The 26,553-nt window shown below is 40.7% G+C and overlaps 1 protein-coding gene across 1 annotated transcript in view; it reads right to left on the reverse strand.

The window, feature by feature from the left end:
- The window catches only part of TTC39B (tetratricopeptide repeat domain 39B), a 135,131-nt gene that overhangs the window by 95,218 nt on the left and 13,360 nt on the right, over positions 1–26,553 (reverse strand). Inside the window, 1 exon segment of the mRNA XM_007465648.1 lies at positions 2,676–2,710. Within this exon segment, the coding sequence (XP_007465710.1) occupies positions 2,676–2,710 (35 nt within the window).

Below are 26,553 nucleotides of genomic sequence, written 5' to 3' on the forward strand. Positions count from 1 at the left end.
CTAATAGGTGTCGATTGGGATTGACACATATACACTAATATGTATAAAATAGATAATAAGAACCTGCTGTAAAATCAATAAATAAAATAAAAACTAATAGGTGTTAGAAATTGCTGACAACGCCTTTCAGACCCAAAGGTAAAGCCACTGCCAGTCTAATGCAGCCACTGAAAGCTCAAAGAAACACAAGTTTTAATGTGTGCCACCCATCGGTCACGTCAATTACATCAGTCTGACCTGTCTTCATCTCCAAGACCTGAACCCCTCTCTGGTGTGTGTCGAGTGTTCTAGCTTCTTACTGGGAACAGCAGCGCTTCCACTGGTGAATTCCAGTCACCCGCCCCACAGTCAGATCCTTTTCTACCTCCTAGATTTCAGTCTACCAGGCCGCCCAAGCTCAATTCCTGCCAATGCTCAGAGCAGAGAAGCCACAGCAGAGCTGAGTAAGATTTCTGGATGGCAAATAATGCACTCACCTTAAAAGTCATTTTTTAAATTACACAAGTAGATTATCTTTCAAAGAGTACAGTGTGAAAAGGGAAGGGGAGGAAAAGAGTAAAACTTTACAGTGGCAAGATCTGACAAACACTATCTCAAGCCAAGGGATGAAGTTTAGCATCAACAGGAGTAAACCAGGTTGATAACATGTATCTTTGATATAGTGTGATGAGAATGATACTTTAGGTCTGTGATCTCCCTCCCAAAAACACATGACCTCAGTCTAATCATGAGGAAAAAAAAACAGACAAATCCCAGCTGAGGGACATTCCACAAAACAAATGACCAGTACTCAAAACCAAGGAAACTCTGAGAAACTGTCACAATCAAGCATAGCCTAAGGAGACAGGACAAATGATGGTACTGTGGTGTCCTGAATGGGATCCTGGGACAGAAAAAGGATACTCCATAAAAACTAAAGAAATCTGAATCAAGTATGGACTTTAGTTATAACAATGTATCTGTATTAGATTATTAATTGTGACAAATGTATCATTCTAATGTAAGAAATTAATCATAGGGAAAACAAGTGTGGGATATACAGGACTCTCCATACTACCTTCATAATAATTCTGTAAATCTGAAACTATTGCACAGTAGAAAGGTTATTTTTTAAAATCCTAATCACAATTAAGTTTTTTATACACATTCAATGACATAAACACTAAAACTTTTGGACAATATAAAAATTTGCAACTCTAACATAAAAATAGCAATTAAGGGAAAGTATCTGTAGCAAATAGGACAAAATATGAAGGTGTATATATATTTTAAAGTTCATAAGTATGTAAAAGAAACATTGAGAAAAAAGTTAAATAGGCAAAAGAAGACTAGAATTCATACAAAAGGAAATGCAGTGGACTAAACAATGATTATAAGAAAAAAAATTGGTGGGTTGTGTGCACCACATGGCTTGCAGGATCTCAGTTCTCTGACCAGGGATTGAACCCAGGCCATGTCAATGAAAGCCTAGAATCCTAACCACTAGGCCACTAGGGAACTCCCAGAAAAAAATTTTAAGACAAAACAATTAGGTATCATTTAAGCAGCAAAATGGTTTCAAATAATACCTAGGGATGATAATGCTACATTTTAAACCACTTCACTTATACGCAGTTCACAGCCGTGCAAACTGGTGAAACTCTTCTGAAAGTGCTGTGGACTGAATAGCGCCCCCCCAAATTTCACATGTTGAAACCCTGATCCCCAGTGTGATGGTATTTGGAGATGAGGACTTTGGGAGATAATCAGGTTTAGATCAGGTCCTGAGAGGGGGGCCCTCATGACTAATGCCTTTATAGGAGGAGACCCCAGAAAGCTTGCTCTCTCGCTCTCTCTCCCTCTGCCATGTGAAGACACAATGAGAAGGTGACCATCTGTAAATCAGGAAGAGAACTCTCACCAGAACCTGACCACACTGGCACCCTCTCTGACTCCAGAACTGTGAGAAAATAAATCTCTGTTGTTTAAGCCACCCAGTCTATGGTATTTTATTATGGCAGCCTGAGCTAACTAACACAGAAAGGCAACTTGAGAAATATCACATTAAGAATAAAAATATTCATCCCTTTTAATCCAATAATTCTACATGGGTGAAGTTAACCTTTTGGAGATATTCAAAAATATGATAAAGCTATACACATTAAAATGTTCACTACTTAGTTTTAAGTTTTTAAACCAGTGAAAAACTGAATGTCTAACAAAGGAGAAATGAATAATTAAATTGCGATGTTCCATTTGATCTAATATGATGTCATTTAAAATCATTACAAAAATTATGTAGGCTTATAGGAAATGCTTATAATAAAACTAAGTGCAAACCAAAAGCAAAAATCTACAATATGAGGCTAACCATGTAAATAAATATGGGCAAGATGTAAAAGGGTTAGCTATAAACAAATAAAATTTAATTTGTTGGAAAACATTTTTTCTTTCATTTTAGTTTAATTAAGGTTACAAGAAATAAGACTCAAAAATATATTTGATGGTAACTTTAGACAGATCCTTTCTTAAGCTTAATCACATCCTAACTGTTAAATTACGGAGAAGTGAATTTTTCCAACAATAGCCACTACACTCAAAAAATTCAAAAAAATGAGAATGAAATATTTACATTTCTTATAAGAAAACCATCAATTTTTCTCTACTACATATTTTTGTATTATGTTATTACTTACACAGAGAGGGTTTCCAAGGCATCTTCAAAGATATCCTGGGAGGGAACAAAAAACACAATGAGTATCTCAAGAATCAAGAAATTTAAATATAAAAGAGAGTGTGTGTGTGTACTCCCCGTGTGTGTGTATGTATGTGTGTGTACTCCCCGTGTGTGTGTGTACTCCCCGTGTGTGTGTGTGTACTCCCCATGTTGTGTACTACCGTGTGTGTGTGTACTCCCCGTGTGTGTGTGTACTCCCCATATTGTGTACTCCCCGTGTGTGTGTGTACTCCCCATGTGTGTGTGTACTCCCTGTGTGTACTCCCTATGTGTGTGTGTACTCCCCGTGTGTGTGTGTACTCCGTGTGTGTGTACACACCGTGTGTGTATACTCACAGTGTGTGTGTACTCCCAATGTGTGTATGTATGTGTGTGTACTCCCCGTGTGTGTGTGTACTCCGTGTGTGTGTACACACCGTGTGTGTATACTCACAGTGTGTGTGTACTCCCAATGTGTGTATGTATGTGTGTGTACTCCCCGTGTGTGTGTGTACTCCGTGTGTGTGTACACACCGTGTGTGTATACTCACAGTGTGTGTGTACTCCCAATGTGTGTGTGCATGTGTGTGTGCTCCCTGTGTGTGTGTACTCCCCGTGTGTGAGTGTGTGTACTCCCCGTGTGTGTGTGTGTACTCCCCATGTGTGTGTACTCCCCATATGTGTGTGTGTGTGTGTGTACTCCCCGTGTGTGTGTGTACTCCCTGCGTGCGTGTGTGTGTGCGTGCGTGCACCTCTCAAGGCAGTGGGGACAGTTTGGGTGGCCTGCAGTCGAACCATTCCACTTAACTCTTACTAATGGAATTCTTTTCAGAGAAACCAACACATGAATTTAAGTGAGGTTTAATTTAGGGTTGGTTTTGTCACTAATAAGACGAGTAAGCTACTCAGCCAGCAATCAGACTCGGCAAATCTGAAGAGAATGTGACTCCTTCAGTGGGGTCTTCACTCCTCAGTCTCATCCAACCCAGAAGCAGAATAAAACAAAGAACAGGACCTGCCCGATTCAGTCGTCTCCTTCTCCATGGCTGGCCACGTTAGCACGACTGGGCCTTCGTGTCACGTCTAACTCCACTACCTGCCCAGCAAGTCTCCCTGCCACCAGCCTTTATCTGTAGCATACAGGGCAGCCCTTTCCTTCATGCCACTGGCCTGTTCAAAATCTGCAACAGGAGAAAAACCCAAACACACACACATACACACATAACACACACACTCACATCTGCTCACAAATCCACACATGCACCCCACACTCATACACACTGGCTCATACACTCACAGTCTCACCCCTAAACTCACAGTCATACACAAACACATACACTCACTCACTCGCAAACTCACACTCACACACGAAGCTCCCTCACAGCTGCAAAAATCAAATCCAAGCTCCTCATCCAGGTATTTGGGACCCACCATAACCTAGTCAAACCTTCAAGGCCTCCTTCTCTCACATCCCTACTACCTTCTCCACAGCCAAGCACCAGGACCTCACTGGTCTCCCTACTCCCAAGCCTGACATCTGCCATTCAGTTCTTCACACAACAGCCGCAGTTATTCTTTCCTTTCCCTTCTTTTAATAAGCTCATACCATTCCACTGCTTTAGACCTCTTTAAAAGCTTTCCATTGCACTTAGAATAAACCCAAATTCCTTCCCAGAATCTACAAAGCCCTAAATGACCCTGCCAGCCTCTGTCCACCTCTCCACCCACCAGACTCACTCCACTTCAGCCAAAGGTCTGTCGTTCTAGTCCGTGCACAAGCCAAATTCATCCCACACCTCTCTGCATTGTCTCTTTCCTAGAATGTTCTTCACTCAACTCTTCCTATGACTGACTCATTCTCATCCTTCCGTTTGCAGTTCAGAAAGCCACCTCCTCAAAGAGACCACCTCTGATAACCCTAATTAAAATTACTAAGAATAGCAGCTTACTTATAGTTTCCCATCATCTGATTTCTTTCATTCATAATACTTATCATAGTCTCTAATCATCTTATTTGTTTCCTTGGTCACAATCTATCTCCATTGGGGCAGGTTCTCATTTATCATGTTTACAGAGAAACCGCCAGGGCTTGGCACAGAGCTGTTGCTCAACAGCTACATGTTGCCTAATGAATGAATGAACTGAGCTTGGACCATCAAGGCACTGATCACATCACCTCATTTACAGATAGGACACAGAAATGAGAAAAGAAGGTTACAGAGCTTTTCCCTCGTGTGACCATTAATATTGAACAATGTATACAACACACTGATTCTGCATTTAGGCAGGAAAGGAAAAAAAATGTGTAAATACGAAAAAGAAGAAACAACCTTATAAGTAGTGGCAGAAGTGAGTTTAGAATGTGGGATCCCTGACCTATTGATCTACATTAATACCATACTCTGAGAGGGAGGCACAGTCAAGGGCAATTCTCTCTTACTCCTCACTCTCCAGAAATTAGTGATTGGAACAATATCAGAAGACTTTGTCATTTTGAATCACAGCTCGGTGTCCCACATGCCAGCACACAGGTTTATCATGTGAGGGGTTGTGAAGAAGGGGAGAGACAAATACTCTCCAGGAATACAGATCTGGTAGTGATGACCTGTTACCTGTGCCAGACACCAGCTCATGGTCCCTCTGCCATCCGTTAACCCCACCTGCGCTGACCTGTACCAGGAAGGGGGAATGCAGAGAGCATGCTCCTCAGAGCTTCTGTGCATCCAACCCCTTCCTCACAAACCTCAACCCAGAGCAGGGCTCACAGCAGACACTGAGATACTGAGTGGGCTTCAGAAAGGATAACTCGGAAAGCCAGTTCTCCTTTTAAAAGGAGACAAGGATAATATTTACGCTTAAACAAGTAATACCCCCATCCCCACCTCAAAACAAGAAACACTAAGTTATATCCTGTAAGAAATCATCTTCACTTGAGGAACATCTCTCCATTTTGTCATATGCAGAGGGTTCTCTAAATAAAGCATTCTGTACAACGTGGTAACCAGAGTTAACAGTACTACATTACATATTTGAAAGTAGTTAAGAGAGTAGATCTTCAAAGTTCACATCACACAAAAAAAATTATAACTATGTGAGGTGATGGATGTGTTAACTAACCTTACGGTAATCATTTCACAATATATGCATATATCAAATCGTCAAGTTATACACCTGAAACTCACACAATGTTATAGGTTAACTACATCTCAATAAAGCTGGTGGAAATTTTTAATTAAAAAAGAATGTTAAAATCTATTTTTTTTCCACTTAGATGAATAATAAAAATTTAAGAGAATGCCTCTCTTAGTAATGGAAAAAATTCACCAGAGTTCTAGGATATTATTCTAATAAACTAGAGATGACAAAGAGAGAGAGTGAGAGAGAGGAAGGAAGGGAGAGAGGGAGGGAGGGAGGGAGGAAGGGAGGAAGAGAGGAAAGGAGGGAGGGTATTGATTTTAAAAAATGCACAACGTAAGAGTGGCGAGTTAAGTTTGATTTGGGGCAAAATGAGGACTGCAGCCCAGGAGACAGCATTTCAGGTAACTGAGAAACTGCTCCAAGGAGGCGAGGGGAGGAGCCATAATATATAGGAGCTTTGCAACAAAGGGCAGGTAGTCTGGAATGGCAAAAGATTATTGTTAATTAAAGAAAACCAGATATCTCAAGTTAAAGAATTTAGCGCTTTTGTATGTATGGGAAGATGCAAGAGTCTGGGCTCGCTGAAATCATTCCTTTGATATGCTCGCTGAAATCATTCCTTTGATATGCACCTCAGATATCTGTGGCCAGTATCCTGTATTTTCACATCCTGAGTTTCCTCAGGGCTCACCACAGGGAGTGGCTTCATTCTGATGGCTGCTAGATGGCAGGTATTCTTTTCAGCCCTGAGTTTCCTCAGGGCTCACCCGCTCACGTTGGAGGGCTGCAATCGTTGATGACCCTCACATCCTTTGTTTATTGATAAGGCAGGAAATACTCCATTTATAAATATTCCATTCCATTTATAAATATTCCACTTAACAAGGGGAAGAAAACTTTGTCTCTGAAGGCCAGACAAAGGGTGAACTTTTTTCACTTAAGAAAAAGGAAAGGTAAAGAGAAGAACTAAGATTTAACTCATGTGCCAGGCACTTTACAAAAGCTCCTCCCAATTTGCAGCAAGCAAATCCAGCCGCAGGTAACTACCTGCCCAATATTACACAGCTGGCAAGTGAAGGAAGTGAGATTCACCCTCAGATTTCTTTAACGCCAAAGTATTTTTTTCAATGTTAATAAAACATATCCAAAACTTGGAGCTAAGGCAGTTGGGCAGAAGTGGAGAGTGGGTGGGTGAGGAGGTGGCGGCATATCTCTGCAGGTCATACTGCATGTTGTTGCACAAATCCTCCCAAGGATTCCTGAATTCTCTGGGAGAACTTCCTTGTGTTTGAGACTTTGCTATTTACTATGAGATTAGAAACCAGATACTGTGAGATGACATGTTAGCTTGCAGATTTCGGAATGGTGAGAAAACCTCAATGATTAGTTTTATAGCCCTGTAGGACACTATCCAGGTTTACCTGTAGCCTAGCAATCTTAATCTAACACTGTTTTTGTTTTAAGCCTATAAATACCCAGTTCCACAAATACCCAGAGAATCATTTTACCACCTAACTGTTTTCCTCGTTGATAGGCTAAATAAAATTTCTACACGTTCACTTTATATCTTTATGAAAGTCATATTTCTAATTTTTGGAAATTATACTTTTAAAACATCTTTATTGGAGTTTAATTGCTTTACAATGTTGTGTTGGTTTCTTCTGTATAACAAAGTGAATCAGCTATACATATACATACATCCCAATATCCCCTCCCTCTGTGTCTCCCTCCCACCCTCCCTATCCCACCCCTCTAGCTGGTCACAAAGCACGAAGCTGATCTCCCTGTGCTATGCAGCAGCTTCCCACTAGCTATCTATTTTACTTTTGGTATGTATATATGTCCATGCCACTCTCTCACTTTATCCAGCTTACCCTTCCCCTCTCTCGTGTCCTCAAGTCCATTCTCTACGTCTGAGTCTTTATTCCTGTCCTGCCCTAGGGTCATCAGAACCATTCTTTTTTAAGATTCCACATATATGTGTTAGCACATGGTATTTGTTTTTCTCCTTCTTACTTAACTCGGTATGACAGATTCTAGGGTCCATCCACCCCACTACAAGTAACTCAGTTTCGTTTCTTTTTTATGGCTGAATAATATTCCATTGTACATCTGTGCCACATCTTGTTTATCCATTCATCTGTCGATGGACACTTAGGTTGCCTCCATGTGCTGGTTATTGTAAATAGTGCTGCGGTGAACATTGTGGTACATGACTCTTTTTGAATTACGGTTTTCTCAGGGTATAAGCCCAGTAGTGGGATCGCTGGGTCGTATGGTACTTCTAGTGTTCATTTTTTAAAGAACCTCCATACTGTTCTCCATAGTGGACGCATCAATTTACATTCCCACCAACAGTGCAAGAGGCTTCCCTTTTCTCCACACCCTCTCCAGAATTTATTGTTTGTAGATTTTTTCATGAGGGCCATTCTGACCGATGTGAGGTGATACCTCATTGCAGTTTTGATTTGCATTTCTCTAATGATTAGTGATGTTGAGCATCCTTTCATGTGTTTGTTGTCAATCTGTATATCTTCTTTGGAGAAATGTCTATTTAAGTTTTCTGCCCATTTTTGGATTGGATTATTTGTTTTTTTGATATTAAGCTGCATGAGCTGCTTGTATATTTCAGAGATTAATCCTTTGTCAGTTGCATCATTTGCAAATATTTTCTCCCATTCTGAGGGTTGTCTTTTTCTCTTCTTTACGGTTTCTTTGCTGTGCAAAAGCTTTTAAGTTTCATTAAGTCCCATTTGTTTATTTTTGTTTTTATTTCCATTTCTCTAGGAGGTGGGTCAAAAAAGATCTTGCTGTGATTTGTATCAAAGAGTGTTCTTCCTATGCTTTCCTCTAAGAGGTTTTATACTGTCTGGCTTTACATTTAGGCTTTAATGCATTTTGAGTTTATTTTTGTGTATGGTGTTAGGAAGTGTTCTAATTTCACTCTTTTACATGTAGCTGTTCAGTTTTCCCAGCACCACTTATTGAAGAGGCTGTCTATTCTCCATTGTATATTCTTGCCTCCTTTATCAAAGATAAGGTGACCATATGTACATGGGTTTATCTCTGGGCTTTCTATCCTGTTCCATTGATCTATATTTCTGTTTTTGTGCCAGCACCATATTGTCTTGATTACTGTAGCTTTGTAGTATAGTCTGAAGTCAGGGAGCCTGAATCCTCCAGCTCCGTTTTTCTTTCTTAAGATTGTTTTGGCTATTTGGGGTCTTTTGTGTTTTCATACAAGTTGTGAAATTTCTTGTTCTAGTTCTGTGAAAAATGCCATTGGTAGTTTGATAGGGATTGCATTGAATCTGTGCATTGCTTTGGGAAGTATAGTCTATTCACAGTGTTGATTCTTCCAATCCAAGAAAATGGTATATCTCCCTCCATCTGTTTGTATCATCTTTAATTTCTTTCATCAGTGTCTTATAGTTTTCTGCATACAGGTCTTTTGTCTCCCTAGGTAGGTTTCTTCCTAGGTATTTTATTCTTTTTGTTGCAATGGTAAATGGGAGTGTTTCCTTAATTTCTCTTTCAGATTTTTCATCATTAGTGTATAGGAATGCAAGAGATTCCTGTGCATTAATTTTGTATCCTGCTACTTTACCAAATTCATTGATTAGCTCTAGCAGTTTTCTGGTAGCATCTTTAGGTTTATCTATGTATAGTATCATGTCATCTACAAACAGTGACAGTTTTACTTCTTCTTTTCCGATTTGGATTCCTTTTATTTCTTTTTCTTTTCTGATTGCTGTGGCTAAAACTTCCAAAACTATGTTGAATAATAGTGGTGAAGAATGGGCAACCTTGTCTTGTTCCTGATCTTAGAGGAAATGGTTTCAGTTTTTCACCATTGACTATGATGTTGGCTGTCGGTTTGTCATATATTGCCTTTATTATGTTGAGGTAAGTTCCCTCTATACCTACTTTCTGGAGGGTTTTTATCATAAATAGGTGTTGAATCTTATCAAAAGCTTTTTCTGCATCTATTGAGATGATCATATGGTTTTTCTCCTTCAATTTGTTAATATGGTGTATAACACTGATTGATTTGCATATATTGAAGAATCCTTGCATTCCTGGGATAAATCCCACTTGATCATAGTGTATGATCCTTTTAATGTGCTATTGGATCCTGTTTGCTACTATTTTGTTGAAGATTTTTGCATCCATGTTCATTAGTGATATTGGCCTGTAGTTTTCTTTTTTTGTAACATTTTTGTCTGGTTTTGGTATCAGGGTGATGGTGGCCTTGTACAATGAGTTTGGGACTGTTCCTCTGCTATATTTTGGAAGAGTTTGAGAAGGATGGGTGTTAGCTCTTCTCTAAATGTGTGATAGAATTCACCCGTGAAGCCATCTGGTCCTGGGCTTTTGTTTCTTGGAAGATTTTTAATCACAGTTTCAATTTCACTGCTTATGATTGGTCTGTTTATATTTTCTGTCTCTTGCTGGTTCAGTCTCAGAAGGTTGTGCTTTTCTAAGAATTTGTCCATATGTTTCAGGTTGTCAATTTTATTGGCATAGAGTTGCTTGTAGTAATCTCTCGTGATCCTTTGTATTTCTAGTGTCAGTTGTTACTTTTCCTTTTTTCATTTATAATTTTATTGATTTGAGTATTCTCCCTTTTTTTCTTGATGAGTCTGGCTAATGGTTTATCAATTTTGTTTATCGTCTCAAAGAACCAGCTTTTAGTTTTATTTGCTATTGTTTCCTTCATTTATTTTTCATTTATTTCTGATCTGGTCTTTATGATTTCTTTCCTTCTGCTGACTCTGGGGTTGTTTTGTTCTTCTTTCTCTAATTGCTTTAGATGTAAGGTGAGGTTGTTTATTTGAGATGTTTCTTATTTCTTGAGGTAGGATTGTGTTGCTATAAACTTCCCTCTTAGAACTGCTTTTGCTGCATCCCATAGGTTTTGGGTTGTTGTGTTTTCATTGTCATTTGTTTCTAGGTCTTTTTTGATTTCCTCTATGATTTCTGCAGTGATCTCTTGGTTATTTAGTAGCTTATTGTTTAGCCTCCATGTGTTTGTATTTTTTACAGTTTGTTTCCTGCGATTGATATCTAGTCTCATTAGTGTTATGGTCAAAAAAGATACTTGATACGATTTCAGTTTTCTTAAATTTACCAAGGCTTCATTTGTGACCCAAGATATGATCTATCCTGGAGAATGTTCCATGAGCACTTGAGAAGAATGTGTATTCTGTTGTTTTTGGATGGAATGTCCTATAAATATCAATTAAGTCCATCTTGTGTAATGTGTCATTTAAAGCTTGTGTTTCCTTATTTATTTTCATTTTGGATGATCTGTCCACTGCTGAAAGTGGGGTGTTAAAGTTCCCTACTATTATTGTGTAACTGCCAATTTCCCCTCTACGGCTGTTAGTATTTGCCTCATGTATTGAGGTGCTCCTATGTTGGGTGCATAAATATTTACAATTGTTATATCTTCTTTTTGGATTGATTCCTTGATCATTATGTAGTGTCCTTCTTTGTCTCTTGTAATGGTTTTTATTTTAAAGTCTATTTTGTCTGATATGAGAATTGCTACTCCAGCTTTCTCTTGATTTCCATTTGCATGGAATATCTTTTTCCATCCCCTCACTTTCAGTCTGTATGTGTCCCTAGGTCTGAAGTGGGTCTCTTGTAGACAGCATATGTACAGATCTTGTTTTTGTATCCATTCAGCCAGTCTATGTCTTTTGGTTGGCGCATTTAATCCCTTTACATTTAAGGTAATTATCGATATGTATATTCCTATTACCATTTTCTTAATTGTTTTTGGTTTGTTATTGTAGGTCTTTTCCTCCTCTGTGTTTCCTGCCTAGAGAAGTCCCTTTAGCATTTGTTGTAAAGCTGGTTTGGTGGTGCTGAATTCTCTTAACTTTTGCTTGTCTGTAAAGGTTTTAATTTCTCCATCGAATCTGAGTGAGATCCTTGCTGAATAGAGTAATCTTGGTTGTAAGTTTTTTCCTTTCATCACTTTAAATATGTCCTGCGACTCCCTTCTGGCTTGCAGAGTTTCTGCTTAAAGATCAGCTGTTAACCTTATGGGGATTCCCTTGTATGTTATTAGGTGCTTTTCCCTTGCTGCTTTTAACATTTTTTCTTTGTATTTAATTTTCGATAGCTTGATTAAATGTGTCTTGGAGTGTTTCTCCTCGGATTTTTCCTGTATGGGACTCTCTGTGCTTCCTGGACTTGACTGAGTATTTCCTTTCCCATGTTAGGGAAGTTTTCCATTATAATCTCTTCAAATATTTTCTCAGACCCTTTCTTTTTCTCTTCTTCTTCTGGGACCCCTATAATTCGAATGTTGGTGCGTTTAATGTTGTCCCAGAGGTCTCTGAGACTGTCCTCAATTCTTTTCATTCTCTTTTCTTTATTCTGCTCTGTGGTAGTTATTTCCACTATTTTATCTTCCAGGTCACTTATCCGTTCTTCTGCCTCAGTTATTCTGCTACCGAACCCTTCTAGAGAATTTTAAATTTCATTTATTGTGTTGTTCATCATTGTTTGTTTGCTCTTTAGTTCTAATTCCTTGTTAAACGTTTCTTGTATTTTCTCCAATCTATTTCCAAGATTTTGGATCATCTTTACTATCATTACTCTGAATTCTTTTTCAGGTAGACTGCCTATTTCCTCTTCATTTGCTTGGTCTGGTGGCTTTCTACCTTGCTGCTTCATCTGCTGCATATTTCTCTGTCTTCTCATTTTGCTTAACTTACTGTGTTTGGGGTCTCCTTTTTGCAGGCTGTAGGTTCGTAGTTCCCATTGTTTTTGGTGTCTGCCCACAGTGGGTAAGGTTTGTTCAGTGGCTTCTGCAGGCTTCCTGATGGAGGGGACTGGTGCCTGTATTCTGGTGGGTGGGGCTGGATCTTGTCTTTCTGGTGGGCAGGGCGACAGTGGTGTGTTTTGCGGTGTCTGTGAGCTTAGTATGATTTTAGGCAGCCTCTCTGCTTATGGGTGTGGTTGTGTTTCTGTCTTGCGAGTTGTTTTCCATGGAGCGTCCAGCACTGGAGCTTGCTGGCCGTTGCATGGAGCTGGGTCTTAGCGTTGAGACAGAGATCTCTGAGGGAGCTCTCGCCGATTGATATTAGGTGTGGTCAGGAGGTCTCTGGTGGTCCAATGTCCTGAACTTGGCTCTCCCACCTCAGAGGCTCAGGCCTGACACCTGGCCAGAGCACCAAGACCCTGTCAGCCACACAGCTTTAGGCCAGAGGGCTCTGAGGTCAAGACTGCCTAGACTCAGAACTCCATTCGGCCTTCTCTGGCTATGTGGTCTCAGGTGAATTTCATCATCTGCAGTGAGAACCCGTGGTTCGACATCTTCCCACATTTCAGGTGCATTTTGATCCCGGAGGAGCTATGCATGGCATTAAATGCTGTAGTAGTTAGAGCTTAATCTAGTCCCTAAATCTCCACGAAGCACAGAAAACAAAATAAAATAAAACAAAAACTCTTTCAAAATTCATAGCCAATGAAGTCAATACTCCTCACATAGGTTTTCTTAAAATTAGGTCACCTTTTTCTTTCTCCTTTTTGCTTTGTCTAGTGTCACTTGCTCAGAGGGTGCCGTGTGCAGAGGCCTCACAGCAGCCCTTCAGACCAGAGTCTGTAAATTATACTTGGACATTAATAGTGACAACACACTCTCTCCCTGGGTACCTGCAAATACAGTTTCCCAGCTCCTTGGGAAAACTGCTATGGATTCCACCCGAGGGATGAATTGCCAGAAGTCAAAGGGACTGTTCATACCTCCCACACCACATACCTGTCTCTCTAAGTCCCAACCCCCAGCTCAAATTCTATCCCTTTCCTGCTGCTGCTTTGGGGAGAACATTTCCTTTGTGGATTCCTATCAGCACCACTAGGTTTGGTACCTGATCTACAGGGGACTGCTAGTCAACAGTCTCTCACCCAGCATTAAATATCCCCACATACGTTCCTCACAGAGCGTAACAAGATTTTTCTACCTCTGGTCTCTTTGCTTCTCCAAACTCACCATCAACTTCCCAAAGCTTCACCACAGCTGGTTTCCCTTAAACCTCCCAGTACTGGGTAGGCATACCACATGAACTCCAGTTGAAACACATATAGTCAGAGAAGCATCCAGAGTCCTTCTGGTTTAAGGAAAGTAACACAGGAAAGCTCATGCTGCTGACAAAGAAGATGTGTTCATAGGAAAGCCTCAGTGTTTAGTTCTGTCCTCGAAGGCTGCTGCATTGGCCCCCCCAACTCCCATGCCGAGGCGAACCTTGAGGAGCTACTACCCTTGGGCATAAGCGTAATAAATATTTATTTGCGCCACACCTGGCTCCCAAGCATACGTTGCCTCAAATGGTACCTGACTTTCTCAAGAGCCTATCTTGACCTCCTGGCTGCAGTCAAGGGCCATCTGACTCCTTTTGAATCCACTTTATAACCTAACACAGTACTCTGCACTTCAAAGACTCAGCAGATGATTGCTGGCTGACTGGCTGACTGAGAACCCTTGTCTTGAGATGGGAGGCCCTTACCTTGACAGTTTCATTTTGCAATTCAGCAAGTGGGCTAACCCTGTTAGGTGAGAGATTCCTGGGGGGGGCAGCGGGGGACACCTTCCAGATGCCAGCTAGCACTCCAGGGCTTGCTCCCTGCTGGGTGGGGAGCCTGAAACCTACCCCCTGCCCCCAGAGGAATGGAGGATCCTGGACACACAGAAACAGACACAGAAGTGAGGAAAGGGAAGAGGGGTGCTGCATCAACTGCTAAGGCTTTTCTCAACAATGTTCATCTTAATTTGTTAACTTTGTAACATTCTGAGTAGCAAAAATGCATGCAAGTGCCTTTAAGTGACAGCAGGTTCTTAATAAATGTTTATTTCTTTAAGAATCTTAAATAAGGGAGATACTAATGATGAAGATGTTTACATTATTCTTATCCCTAAGGGGGAAAGGCAAAGAATAAAGACAACAAATATGCAATTAACAGCAATAATTTAAATACTCTGTATTAATTTCCAAAGAGACCAAATAGATTTACAAACTTTTCAGGCCTCCCCATCTGAATTTTATTTCACTTTGTGGCGTGAAAAGGAATATTTATGTGGCAAATATTACTCCAAGGAAGGGGGAGTAGGAAAGAACGCGATAAAAATTAAAACAAGATACTGCCAATCCAAAAAGTCGCATCACTTCTCTACGGCCTCTTCCTTTCTCCCCTTACCTCCTTATTCTCATCATCATCTTCCTCCTCTGCCTCTTCCTCTATTTTTCCCTCTCTCATATAGATGACTTCACTGAGTCTGAGCGCTGAAGCCCCCGTGTTCTCATTTAAATGTTGTTCTTTAGGGAGGGATGACAAGGTCTGATGGGGCTCTGTCGGCTTTTACACAACATTCCATTCTATGACTAAGGAAGCTGTGTGTTTGGTACCATGGACTCAAAGAAGCCCAGAGCTGCTGAGAACTCTGAGAAGTCACAGATTCCACGCCTGGCTCTGGGGCACATCTGGACTATTCCCAGGGAGATGAGACATGAAGAGGGTGCCCCAGCCTCCTGTGGGACTAGGGCAGGGATTAAGAGCCATGGGTATTGTGGCCCTAAGAACTGCAAACACTTCTCTGCATGGTATTCTCCCCTGGTCAATCAATACGTCCAAAATGGAAAACAAGACTGACACCAGTTGTTACACTTTACCATTATCTTAGTGACACACCAGGAGTCTTCCTCAAATATCGGACGTAAATCTTTTTGCACATAAAAGGAAAAAGCACATTGCTAGTTAAAGGAATCATATGGGAAATGCATAAACTTAAGTGACATCATTCCCTACTATAACTTGAATAAAGTGCTGATTTTTCTAAATCAGGATTAATTAATTTAAAATACACCTTTATTATATATCCATGAAGTGACCCTTAGAGCAAAATTGGGGCAAACAACTTTTTAATATATGCACCCTGAGCTCATGTGTCAGGGAGAATTTTTCATCTGCTCACATCTTCCATCCATGGCCTTTAAACTTCCTAGTTGCATTTTACAGCTTGCATTTTTTAAAAGTTCATATTATAGGAGGGAACAGCAGTGCCCTGAGGCTCTCTGGAGCCAAATGTAAACCTCGGCTTCAGTATCCCCATTACTGCATCTAAAGGGTGCAGACACCACTTATACCTCCCCTTGAAGGATTAACATCAAAACTTAACTGACCCACAGAGCTCTTAATGAAAGAGAAGGAAAGCGACGAGGGCCCATACACTAGACACCCCTCACACCCCTTGTCCCCACCTGGCCCTTGCAGTGAACAAAATGTGACCTTTCCAAAGTTATGAACAGAATTCTCAAAAGTAGCAGACAAAAAAAAAAGAACATGACACAGAGTTCATCTTCCAAATTTGCCCAGAAGGTTTATAAAATCTAATTTTTTGGATATGCTTACAAAAAAACTGGAAGTTTTCCAACATTATTCAAAAATAGTTTTAAAATTTCAAATAATACAAATAGTAAAAATCAGCTGCCAGAAGAAAAAAATGTGTGCCTGAGAAATTTTTATTTTAAACATTCATCACTTGAGATTGAAAATGACTTCACACATTCTCCAAGTACAGTATTAACACAGTTCTCTAGTTTCTCTCATGCCAGGGTAGTACTCCAATATTACCCCATAAGTCCTGTCTTTTTTTTCAAAGCTTCATATTTACCAAAAATCGCAGGTCTGATAGTGAAAATAGGAGATATACAGTAGTAGTCACTTCATTAGGAAGGATTACATTGAACACAGAAATAAACTGAGCATATTTTTACTAAGCCACTATTACGTGTTGGTGAGTTAGGTTTTATTCAAAAATTCGCTTAAGTGCATTTCCAACACAGGACAGTGGAAAACATAAATTTAGGCCAGGAAGTTAAACCTGTCTGGGTCTGAATCTCAGCTCTACCCCAACCCTGGGAAGGTCTAGCCTTCTGAATCCTCCTCCACTGACTTTCAAGAGCCTATCTTAACGCCCTGGCTGAAATCAAGGGCCGTGACACTCCTTTTGAATCCACTTTATAACCCAACGCAGTACTTTTGCACTTTGCAGACTCTTTACAATGGAGATTCCAACCGCCTCCCCAGATTGTTGGGAGGATGCTAGTGAGTTAATGGCATATAAAGATCCAACTCAAAATAGGCTCAATAAACACAAAATACAATTCCTGAGGATACTAACTTCTCAGATATGGGATGAGTCAGTAGATTCACAGAGACAGAGATGGGATCCCTCACTGTACTCCCTCAACAACTCCTTCCCACTAAAGATTCTGTACCCTCTTTCGGAAGAGAGAAAAAAGGCTGAATGTGGGAATATTTATTGCAATAAATACTCAAAACTGTCAACTGCCTTTACTTCTCCCATCTTAAAATGCCTTTGTCTCCTATCCTTTAATGCCCGGACTCTTCCAACTCAGTGGGTTACTCAGCACAATAAACATAACTTATGGGCACAGAGCCCAGGATCTCAGCTCACTGGGGAAACAGTGACTTTGGCCAACACAGTGTGACCTTGGTTAATATATTCAACCTCTTGGGGCTCTAGCCGCCTCATGAGTAAAGCAAAGAGGTTGGTATAGATGCCATCCCTTACACAAAACCCTATATTCTCTGAATTAAACACAAATCCTCCCCAATAAGGTGGCTGTTTGTCCATCACACATGCTAAAATAAAGTCCCTCAGGGAAGGCTGACATCCAGAGGGACTGCATCTAAATGCAGTGCTGGGCTTTCAAAGCCCTATCAGTTGTACTAACTCAATCCTTAATAGCCAGCTAGCATGTTAAGTACCAGGCAAAGCAGTTCACACAATGATTCTTTGGAATTTCTAACAACTTCTAGCCAAGCACAGAGAAAACGTGAGAATTAAAAAGAACCCCCAGATGTCACCCTCACAAATAACAAATGAACTGGACAGCATGACTTTAGTTTCTGCTAACATATAGAGAAGCATGTTTTTAAAAAATGAAACAGTTAACTTTATGAAGGGGGAAATATTTTCCTTTCTGCACCTCATTATAAATATGGAGTTGAGGGCTTCCCTGGTGGCACAGTGGTTGAGAGTCCGCCTGCCGATGCAGGGGACATGGGTTCGTGCCCCGGTCCGGGAAGATCCCACGTGCCGCAGAGCGGCTGGGCCCGTGAGCCATGGCCGCTGAGCCTGCGCGTCCGGAGCCTATGCTCCACAACAGGAGGGGCCACAACAGTGAGAGGCCCGCGTACCGAAAAAAAAAAAAAAAATATGGAGTTGAGTTGCAGCTTAAAGTAGGGGTTAAGTTCTAAGGCCAGTACTTAAAAGGAAAATCACGCAGAGTCAAAATTGACATTGAACAAATACTTTCTATTGCCATTATTATAGAGTTCACATGGTTTTGTATATAACCTCAGAGAGGAATGCGCATGTACAAACACAAAATGTGCACAGCAATGTATGGTGTGTAATAAAGAGTATATATGCAAAACAAGTCTTTTTACAATGGTGTATTGTTGAATTTGTTTAACATAAATGAGCAAATTACTTTACTTGCCTGTACATAGTCCTCAGTTACTATTTTTATGATTGTAAAATGAACCTTGGCAATCACTTAATATGTCACGCACTCCTGTCCTCTAGTACCGGCCTTACCTAATCTATAGTAAACAGAGGAATATCTAGGGCATACTATTTTTGCAGGAGAATACTTTTACACAAAACAAACAGCAACAAAGAGAACCAAGAGACTGAGTTTTAACATTTTAAACTGCTTAATTTTGAAACCATCATGCGTAGAGGTATTTTTAAATTAAAATGAACAGAGCTTATGCTTCTTCCTATGAATAAATAACGATAAATTCCATTTATTAACACCCAGGCACTATGTTAGACACTTAGATGCTTATTTCCAATTCACAAACAATCATTAAAAAAAAAAAATTTCATCTCTACTATTACTACTACTACTACTATATTCTGATAATAATAATAAAAACAATAATAAAAGGTAATACCATTCAGTGCCAAACACTGCTCTAAATTCTTAAAGTACCTTAATTCATTTAATCTTCATAATGACCCTACGAGATAGGGCTATTATTATATCCAAATAAGGAAACTAAGACTCGTGGAGATTAAATTAACTTATCCAACATCTCATAGATGAGCCTCAGTTTTTTCATCTGTGAAATGGGAATAATGCCACTTAATTTATAGCACTGTTTTCAGGTTTAACTGAGATAACGTATTTAATGCACCCAGCTCCGTGTTGACACAACACTAACAAATAATTTCTTTTTTTATCATTAAAGTGGTTCTACAGCTGATAGTCTTCAGTGCAGCCTAAGGACAAGCAAAAAGAAACCTCTTGCATCATCTTATTTGACCCTCAAACTTTCCAACTGTAACAGAAAAATGGCAGAGTTAGCATTCCCTTACTTGTAGCTCAGTTCCAAAGTAAATGTCTTAAAAAGAGAATCTTATCTCTTAATATGAGTGCTGGGAAGAGGCAGTTCCTGAAGAATAAGGCTTCAAAGGCAACCTCAAGCTGATAAAGTCCATAATGTGGGAGAGATAAGGTAAGACTTGAGCTCACATGCTCAGAATCAACCTCCCTGGGTTCAAATCCATTTCACCACCTACTAGCTCTATGACCTTGGGCAAGCCTTCTCCTTTCTCGCACCTCAGTTTCCCATCTCACTGGGTTATTCACTGATTAAATGACACATGTGCAAAGCACACAGTACAAAGCACCCAGGACAAAACACTCACTTTCACTATTATTGTTGGGACTTGACTCTCCTAAAGGCACTAGTGAGTGGTACTAAGTGATGCAGCCTGGAGAAGGTTGGGGAGTGGGCAGGGCACAACACTTCGTACTAGGAATTCTGATTCTGCCCCACCCCGGATGACATGTCCAGGTGTCCCCAAAGAGATCCGATCAGTCCACCACCACAGAGGTCAGCCAACTACAACTTATGAGCCAAATCCAAGCTGCTGCCTGTTTTTGTAAATAAAGTTTTATTGGAACACTGCCACTCTCAATCATTTACATATTGTCTATTTATATATTTCCTGTTACACCTGCAGAGCTGAGCAGTTGCAAGTGAGACGATATGGTCTACAAAGCTGAAAATATTTACTATCTGGTCTTTTACAAAAAAAGTTTGCCCACCTTTGCATAAATGGATAAACCACCGAATTTCCTTCCCTACCCCATTAGATATTTTGAGAATAGAGTAAGAAACAGATGTGAAAAATCTAGAAAATAGTAGGAATTATTTACCCCAAAAACTCACAGCCTTCAAGCTTCAAATTCAAGGGGGAAATAAATAATGCTAGTAACATGGGTTTAGAGTCCCACCAACAGCTCCATCACTTCTTACCTATGTGGGGCTTTGGGCAAGTTACTTAGCTTCTCTAAGATTCATATTCAACACTGTAAAATGGGAATAACAATAATACCAAATTTGTGGGATTGAAAGAATTAAGTGAGCTGTATGTAGGTGTCTGGTCCATAGTAAGTAGTTGATAATGTCAGCTCTCATTAAATGATTAATTTCATTGTTATTACTGCAGGAGAAAGTTTTATGTCCAAATACTGGACCACTCAGACAGTACTTTCCCTCCCAGGGTACATACTCTCATGAGAACTATAGGTGCTAGCAAAGCAGAGATGCTGAGAACTCTAATCTGTTCTTTTCGGGGAGTCTAAGAGACAAAAGGCTAAAACTTCGATATATTCATTTCTGTCAAGACTAAATTCTCCTTCTCTCCCACCAGCACTCCCCCGTCAACATCAAGAAAATTTCAGCAAGAAGCTAAATGCATACCTACACATTTGTATTATGTAGAGAAATAAACTTTATACTGTAAGACAAAATGACTAAATCAATCCCATCATATGTGAAATGCTGACAGTCTGCTTCTAACAAGAAGCAATTAAATATATAAACTTATTCCAAAATAGCAGAAGGGGGCTTCCCTGGTGGCGCAGTGGTTAAGAATCCGCCTGCCAATGCAGGGGACATGGGTTCAATCCCTGGTCCGGGAAGATCCCACAGGCCACAGAGCAAGTAAGCCTGTGCACCACAACTACTGAGCCTGCGCTCTAGAACCTGCAAGCCACAACTACTGAAGCCCATGTGCCCTAGAGCCCACACACTGCAACTACTGAGCCCACCTGCCACAACTACTGAAGCCCGTGTGCTCTAGGGCCCACATGCCACAACTACTGAGCCCACGTGCTGCAACTACTGAAGCCCACACTCCATAACAAGAGAATCCACCACAATGAGAAGCCCATGCACTGCAACAAAGAGCAGCCCCTGCTCGATACAACTAGAGAAAGCCCACGGGCAGCAATGAAGACCCAATGCAGCCAAATAAATAAATAAATAAAATTTAAAAAAAAAAAAAAAGAATGCAGACATGGACTCCTGTACATGTAGGAATTTATTTTATGATTCTGTTAAAATTTAAATTGGAGAAAGAATAATGAATTATTTAATAAATGATGCTGAAGAAATTGGTTATCTATTGGGACCAAAGTGAAAATAAACCCATATGCAAATTTCTAGGTGCATTAAAGAGATAAATACAAAAACAAAAGATGAATGTATGCAGAATATTTTTCAAAATCTTGAAAACAGGGACAATCTTTCTAAATAAGACACAAAATCGAGAAGCCATAAAGAAAAGAGTAAAAGGTTTGGCTACATAAAAATTTAAAACTTCCAAGAGAAGCAAATGGCTAGGAGAAAATATTTAAGGCACCACAAACAAGCAAAAAAATTATTATCCATAATATATAAAGAACTCTTACAGATCAATAAGAAAGAGACAACCAACCAAAAGAATCATAGATAAAGGGTATGAAGAAAATGTGCACTGGAAAAGAAAACCAATAGCCAATAAACTTGGAAATGTGCACCTAAAAGGTAGTATTATTGGGTTTCCCTGGTGGCGCAGTGGTTGAGAGTCCGCCTGCCGATGCAGGGGACACACACGGGTTCGTGCCCCCGGTCTGGGAAGATCCCACATGCCGCGGAGCGGCTGGGCCCGTGAGCCATGGCCGCTAAGCCTGTGCTCCGCAACGGGAGAGGCCATAACAGTGAGAGGCCCGCATACCGCAAAAATAAATAAATAAATAATTTATTTATCTGGCTGCACCACGTCTTAGTGGCGGTACGCAGGACCTTCGCTGCAGCGTGCAGGATCTTTAGTTGTGGCATGTGGGATCTAGCTCCCTGACCAGGGATCGAACCTGGGCCCCCTGCATTGGGAGCACAGAGTCTTAATTAACCTCTGGACCACCAGGGAAGTCCCTAAAACTTTTTATTTAGAAATAACTTCAAATTTACAGAATGGTACAAAGAAAGCTTGTATGCCATTTACTCAGATTCATCTAGCGTTAACATTTTGCCCCATTTGCCTTATAATCTGCTCTTCCCTCTCCCTCTTCAACTCCATTTCCCTTCTTCTCTATCTAGATAAAAATTTTTTTCTAAACCATTTGAGAGTAAATTACATATATTGCGGCCCTGTACCTCTAAATACTCCAGTTTGTATTTTTTAAAAATACAGATATTCTCTTACATAACCACAGTACAGTTATCCACATCAGTAAATTTAACTACTTTAAACTCCTGTCCATTTTCCAATTTTGTCAATTGACCCAACAATGTTCCTTTGTAGCATTTTTCCCTTCAACACAGGAGCTAGTCTCAGGTCAACTATTGCATTTAGCTGTTCCATTTCCTTTGCCTCCTTTAATCTGGGACATTTTCACAGCCTTTGTCTTTTATGACACTGACATTTTTGGAGAGTACAGCCCTCTTCTTTTTTTTTTTTTTTTTTTTTTTAATAGAACCTTCCTTATTTAAAGTTTCTCTGTGATCAGCTTCAGGTTAGACTAGTACAGAAGGGACCCTGTGTCCTTGTCAGGTCACTTCTATCTGGAGGCACAGATGCTGTCTGCCCCCACTGGTGATATTAATTTTGGTCACCTGGTCAAAGTAGTGTCTGATTTCTCCACTGCATAGTTACCATTTTTGTCTTGCAAGGCATAAGGAATCTGTGGTGAGACAGGGTAAGAGCAGATCAATATCACGCTCCTCCCCCAAACTTGTCTATATCACCTGTGATGATGGCTACCTGACTCCATCTTTAAAGCATCTTTTTTTTTTTTTTTTTTTTTTTTTAGCGGTACGCGGGCCTTTCACTGTTGTGGCCTCTCCCGTTGCGGAGCACAGGCTCTGGACGCGCAGGCTCAGCGGCCATGGCTCACGGGCCCAGCCGCTCCGCGGCACGTGGGATCCTCCCGGTCCGGGGCACGAACCCGCGTACCCTGCATTGGCAGGCGGACTCTCAACCACTGCGCCACCAGGGAAGCCCCTGACTCCTTCTTTACTAGGAGAGCTGAACACTGCTTTCCCACTTCTAGCACTCCCTCCACTTCTACCAGTTGGTCTTTGGCATTCTACTGGAAGTAAATCCCTCCTGTCTCCTCCATGTGTCTATCTAGTTGGTCATCATCCATATGGACTCAAGGAGACCTATTTTCAGTGGTCTATAATACTTTACTGTCCTTACTTATTTTGGTGCTCAGATTGTCCCAAATTTGGTCTAGGCAACTTTTACATTTCTCACTCTTTACCCCTTCGGAGCAAATTCTAATACCTAGAACTTGCTTATTATGAGAATTCTGTTTTGCCAAGGAATCTTATAAGGTTAGGCACATCTAAACTTTTGCAATAAGACTCAATTATTTTTCCGAGTCCCCTAATGAAAACTGAGGTATGTAGCCACTGACCTACACACTTGACACGCCGATATACATTACAAAATGGACTTTGTTTAAAAAGAGAACATTAAGGGTCTGCTTGATTTGCTGCCATCTGAAGATGAGTTTCCTTACCAATTCTTAGCTGATCTAATAAATACTGGGAGAACCTAAAGGATCGTCGGCGTTTGTATCAGAATAATGGTGCAGACCTCTAAAACTCAGTCTCTTTAGTGGTTTCCTTTTAATTAAGAGAAAGAGCGATCTATAGTGAAAACTGGCAAGAGTGTGCAGCCAACCTGAAAATAAAGAACTGCCAAAATTAAGAAGCTGAGAGACATCTGGAGACAACAGAACAAGTCAGAACAATCAATGGAGTTTTGATCAATCACAAGAGAAATTTGAGGAACTGCAGTACAATTTACAGAGACAGGAGCTCCTGAGAGCCTGATAGATTTGTGGCTGTAGAGGAAGTAAGTTGATTCTGGGTGATAATTAGGTTACACCCATTAAGATATACCCGTACAAGATCCAAAAGGCTGAGGTCATTTTCCTGCCCCTTTCTGACTTTTTCTGCTGTCAAGCAAGGGTGAGGGAACGGACGTGGTCTCAACAGCAGGGCTCAGCATCCCTTCTCCACCTTCCAGCATATATAAGACAGTGGCAGCAGAGGTGTCTCCATTCTGGCTTCCTGATACCTGAACCACAGCTACTGCAAAGCGCTGGGAACTCAGCTCTAGAACCATCAGCCACAGAATACCAGCACCTGCCCTAGTGAGTCGGTTCTGGTCAGCACTGAGTGTCTTTCACAGAGGCCCAGCCTAGAACCACACCTACAGCCCCTCCGTCCACTTTGTAAACATCTGGGGATTCCCTTCTTAAACTCTTTCTTATGTAAACTACCTACACCAGTTTCTGCTTCCCGTGCTGAAACCTGATGGAGAGAGATGACAGAGAAGAAAATAAGCAAACAAGATAATACAGAAGGTGATTATATCTATGAGGAAATAGACAGGATGCGTAATAGAGGAAAGAGAAAGGCTGCTCTGAAGATGAAACCCAAGGAAAACTGCACTTGGAACTTGATCTTTAAAGTGAGGATGGAAAGTTGAGAAGGAGCTGGTCACGTGAAGAACTGGTGCAGTGCGCCAGGCTGGGGAGACACTCACGCAGGAGCACTATGGTGGAAAAGAACTGGGCATGTTCAAGAAACCTAACGGAAGCCAGGGTGGCTACAGCAGAGGAATGAAGGGGAGAGGGGCAGGAGATGAGCTGGAAGAGGAAAGCCAAAGAAAAGAAGTGTGGATTTCATCCTAAATAAACAGTTTGAAGCACAGGGGTAATGTGATTACTATTTGTAAAAGCGCGCTTGGGCTGCAGAGTGAGAGTGGATTGCAGAGCCAGAGAGGAAGCAGGGAGACCAGTGAGGATGCTCTTCCAGAGACGCAGTGGGGAGAAGACAGTGGTGTGGCCTGGGGACATAGCAGTGATGGAGAGAAGGGGCCAGTATGCAGTAAGGAGCCATGTTTTGGAGGTAGATCTGACAGGACTAGCTGATGACAGAGACGTGGGAGGCAAAAGAAGCGTAAATTGAGGGGAACAAACAGGGAAGATCAAGGATGAGGCACGGGGAGGGCCTTTATTGGTTGAGTAATGCTGCTTTAAATTGTTCCCCCAAAGTCTTGTGTTTCCTCCTAAAATAATTATGGAATGGGTGATTGTCACCAAATTGCCACAATTGAAATGGAATGCTTTTTGGTCTTTAACAAAGAGAGACAGGAGTTCATTTCAGCATGTCACATGTTGTGTCCACCCCCACCAAGTTGAACCTAATCTACTGTCACGTGAAACCTACTCCCTGAGGCATGCAGACTTAAGTTCTGACTGTGTACATCAAAAAGGGGGACTCTTATCTAAGTTAAAATGTAACCTCCTCCACCATAAACTATAAAGGGAGGTAAAAGCAGGCAAGCCTTTAGAAGATTAAAAAAAAAAAAGATTCTTTCTAAGCTAGTAGCTTTACTTTTTAAATTTCCAATATAATTAGCATTACAGTTGGACTTGTGGAACCTAACACCTTATAAAGTCATCTCTACTATTTATGAAATCGGAGTAAATTTGCTTGACGTCTGATGAAAAAGTCCACGAATCTCAATGTTTTCTATTTTGAAAAGTTGGGAGAAATACCACCTATGCACGTATGCTAATATTACTAAATAGAAAACTGTTAGAAATGTGAACACCTCAGGCTTCTAAAAGCATTAAGTGTATGAATAAATTATACTCATCCTCATTTTCTGAATGCTCCCTATTTAGCCCAGCTAGATTACATGCGTTATTTCACTTCATCCCACTGTAGGAGGGAGGAAGCTATGGCTCCAAGTGTCTTGCCCTTGGTTACCTAGCTTGGGCCGGTGTCTGAAAGGGCATTTACCATTGTTTGTATTTTAAAATGAAAAAAAAAAAACCCTTCTCTCTCAAAACTAGATCTTAAAATGAATATCAGCAAATGCATATTGAATATCAAGATGTTCAATATGGCTAGTTGTAATATTTGATACAGTCTTACTAGGATTCTTTCCTGCTCTGTAAAATTCTAGCCATTCTTATGTACCAACAAAAAGCAAAATCTATACATCATTGCTATTCAAATGAATGGCTCTGGATGAGTTGCCAAGGCTGCTAGTAGCAACTCTCTGAGGTGGCCATTAGAATCCTCCACTGACTGACGAGGAGACTGAAGCTCACAGAGAGATTAAGTAACTTGCCCAAGGTCACAGTGCCTCTGCAAGAGAAAGAACCCAATCTATGTCCGCTAACCTGTAAGCCCATCCATGTTCTTTCCTCTCTCCCACATGCCTTCCTAGGAACAGATACGACAAATCTGAAATTCAGATGGGTTGCCTGAAAAGAGGCAGAAATTTTTTTTTTTTTTTTTTTTTTTTTTTG

Source organism: Lipotes vexillifer, unplaced genomic scaffold (genome assembly GCF_000442215.2).
Source record: "Lipotes vexillifer unplaced genomic scaffold, Lipotes_vexillifer_v1.1 scaffold31, whole genome shotgun sequence".
NCBI classification, from domain to species: domain Eukaryota; kingdom Metazoa; phylum Chordata; class Mammalia; order Artiodactyla; family Lipotidae; genus Lipotes; species Lipotes vexillifer.